Source organism: Eucalyptus grandis, chromosome 1 (assembly GCF_016545825.1).
Source record: "Eucalyptus grandis isolate ANBG69807.140 chromosome 1, ASM1654582v1, whole genome shotgun sequence".
Classification (NCBI taxonomy): domain Eukaryota; kingdom Viridiplantae; phylum Streptophyta; class Magnoliopsida; order Myrtales; family Myrtaceae; genus Eucalyptus; species Eucalyptus grandis.
In genome coordinates this window covers 49711302-49714241 of record NC_052612.1, presented here as the reverse complement: position 1 = coordinate 49714241, position 2940 = coordinate 49711302, and the positions used below count along the sequence as shown (strand labels likewise).

Here is a 2940-nt window from a genome sequence, read left to right as displayed (position 1 = left end):
CGGCATACAGGACAATGCACTATGGGTCATAACATATTACAAAGCATGTCAAATTCATCTTTTTCTTTTTTCTTTTCTCTTTTTTGCCATTTTTCTTTGGTCATGGAAATACTCCCCGCCAATTAATCGCTGTGGCAGGTCGACCTCGAACCTATAAAGCCACTGTCCGCCCCTCATTCTTCAAACCCGCCTCCCACCCCCTCCCCCAAAAAGAGAAATATATATATATTTCTCCTTTCTCTCTCTCCCTCTCTCTAACATAGTGACAATGTGTCAGAAAACGTCTCTCCTCTGCCACGAAGAAGACTGCCACCGCCTGCCTCTCCCGATCAAGCCACAAGCCATGCTCACACAGTTGATCCAAAAGCACCCTCAACATAACCAATCCCAGAAAGGACAAAAGACCAATCTCACTCTCGTCGTAAGAGAAGTGAGGGCCATAGCTCAAATAGCCCTTCCCATGATCCTCACCGGTCTCTTGCTCTACTGCCGCTCCATGATCTCCATGCTGTTCCTGGGCGGCCTCGGCGAACTTGCGCTGGCGGGTGGCTCCCTCGCCCTCGGCTTCGCGAACATCACTGGATATTCCATCCTCTCCGGCCTCGCCATGGGGATGGAGCCCATCTGCAGCCAGGCCTTCGGGGCCAAAAAGCATGCCCTCCTCGGCCTTTCCCTGCAGAGAACCGTTCTTCTGCTCATGTTAACCTCATTGCCCATCTCTTTTTTGTGGCTGAACATGAAAAGGATCCTCCTTTTTGCCGGCCAGGATGAGGACATAGCAACAGAGGCACAATCGTTCCTTCTATACACAATCCCTGACCTCCTGGCCCTGTCTGTTCTTCACCCGCTTAGGATTTACCTCCGCAGTCAATCCATAACTCTGCCCCTCACATTCTGTGCCACTCTGTCCGTTATCTTTCACGTACCCATCAATCTCTTCCTCGTGAAACATCTCGGCCTGGGGATCAAAGGCGTGGCGCTTGGTGGGGTCTGGACTAACTTCAATCTTGTAGCCTCTCTGATCATTTACATACTCGTCTCCGGCGTCCACAAGAAGACGTGGGGAGGCCTCTCCTCAGACTGCTTCAGGGAATGGAGGAACCTGCTGAATTTGGCCATACCAAGCTGCGTTTCAGTGTGCCTCGAGTGGTGGTGGTACGAGATCATGATCCTGCTATGCGGGCTGTTTCTGAACCCGAGAGCAACGGTGGCGTCCATGGGCATTCTAATCCAGACCACCTCCCTCATCTACATATTCCCATCCTCTCTGAGCTTCAGCGTGTCGACCAGAGTCGGCAACGAACTGGGTGCGAACCGGCCCTTGAAAGCCAAGCTCTCGGCCATTGTTGGCCTGGGGTGCGGCTTCGTGCTCGGTCTGTCAGCCCTCGTCTTTGCCATCACAGTGAGGAAAACATGGGCAACCATGTTCACTCTAGATGAAGAGATTATGAGATTGACGTCCCTAGTGTTGCCCATAATTGGGCTGTGCGAGCTCGGAAACTGCCCACAAACGACAGGCTGCGGGGTACTGAGAGGCACGGCGAGGCCAAAGATCGGAGCCCACGTCAACCTGGGCTGCTTTTACGTGGTCGGAATGCCGGTGGGCATCGGATTGGCATTCTTTTGGGGATTCAACTTCCAGGGGCTCTGGCTCGGCCTCTTGGCCGCGCAAGCGTCATGTCTGGTGACCATGCTGGTCGTCCTGGGGTTCACGGATTGGGAACGCGAAGCACGGAGAGCGGAAGAGCTGACCAGAGCCGGAGACCCAGCAGCTGCTGTTGCTGACAGCGAAGAGTTTGAGGCGAAGAAGCCACTCATAGTCATAGCAGAAATCAAGGAGGATTCGTTAAACTTATCGGAAGATTTAGATAACACCCATCATCATCCCCCGTCGTCACCCGTCTGAGACAGTCGATGGTTTTGGGTTTTGATCAAATTTTTTGTCTCACCCTTTTCATTGGTTTAATCAAATTTTGTCCGTTGGTATACAGATGGATCGTTGTATTGGGACGAGAAAGAGAGTGGTAAAGAGGAAGTTGTCTTCGGATTATTCTCTCTTTTACCATTCAAAACTTGTGGGAAGTCACCGGAATTGCGTGAAATTACGATTAGTTGAATATGGTCACGACGGCTGCAATCTTGTACCGTACTATTTGTCAGTACATTGAAACTATAATACAAATATATATGTATATGTACATATAGAAAGAATGATCGAAAAGTTGGGGCTTTCCATTTTCTTCGTGGCATGGGAGACAGAGCAAGTCAACACGTACGTGCGAGGGAAATCTTGCTAGAAACCCGCACAGGTAAATGGGCGACATGTCTGACCAAAAAAAATAACAATTTGGTGACATGGCTTTTGCCAAAAACAGAAAGGAGGAGCTCTAATTCCACCGCCTCACGTTAATTTTATTTTCCCCCGGCATTTCTCTTATGTGTACCCCGGCTTACATAGATCGAGTACTGTATAAAGCTCCGAAAAGGAATATGAAAAGAAGTGCATTTTGACTTTTTGTTTTAGTCCCCAAAAAAGGCATATACGAACAAATCAAAAACGCCAAATAAAAATTAGCCACGTAAGATACCTTTGGCCGCCATCGTTGCCGTCATTCTGGTTGGACAACGTCAGTGAAAGATTATAACCAGTGTCGACTTTTTCCTCCAATCAGGTCTTCGAGGCCATGAGACGGCCTTGGCCTTGTCCCCAAAGTCACTGACACAAACCTTCGAATATGTAATCTTATGGAGTGCCAATCGCTAGGGGGAAAGCTCTGATTTGCTTTAGTTCTCGTTATCAATGGAGATTTTCCTCCAAAAGTTTGACCAGTCAAAGTTGAAGGAGGAGGAGGAGGAATGGGTTCATCGGGGCTCCGGCGAAGCTCGTCTCTTTATCTCTCTGCTGTGGCTGACATATGAGTGAGAGAAGAAGAAGAAGAA

The 2940-nt window shown here is 49.2% G+C and overlaps 1 protein-coding gene across 1 annotated transcript; it reads left to right on the top strand.

The window, feature by feature from the left end:
- The first annotated feature begins 202 nt into the window (after positions 1-202).
- Positions 203-2233, top strand: LOC104449068 (protein DETOXIFICATION 49). The gene has a single exon (XM_010063086.3). The coding sequence runs from the start codon at positions 269-271 to the stop codon at positions 1904-1906; it is 1638 nt and encodes a 545-aa protein (XP_010061388.2). The 5' UTR covers positions 203-268; the 3' UTR covers positions 1907-2233.
- Positions 2234-2940: the final 707 nt, after the last annotated feature.

Excerpts from the sequence above, each read along its gene's own strand:
- LOC104449068 (XM_010063086.3), top strand. The coding sequence starts at position 269 with ATGTGTCAGAAAACGTCTCTCCTCTGCCACGAAGAAGACTGCCACCGC.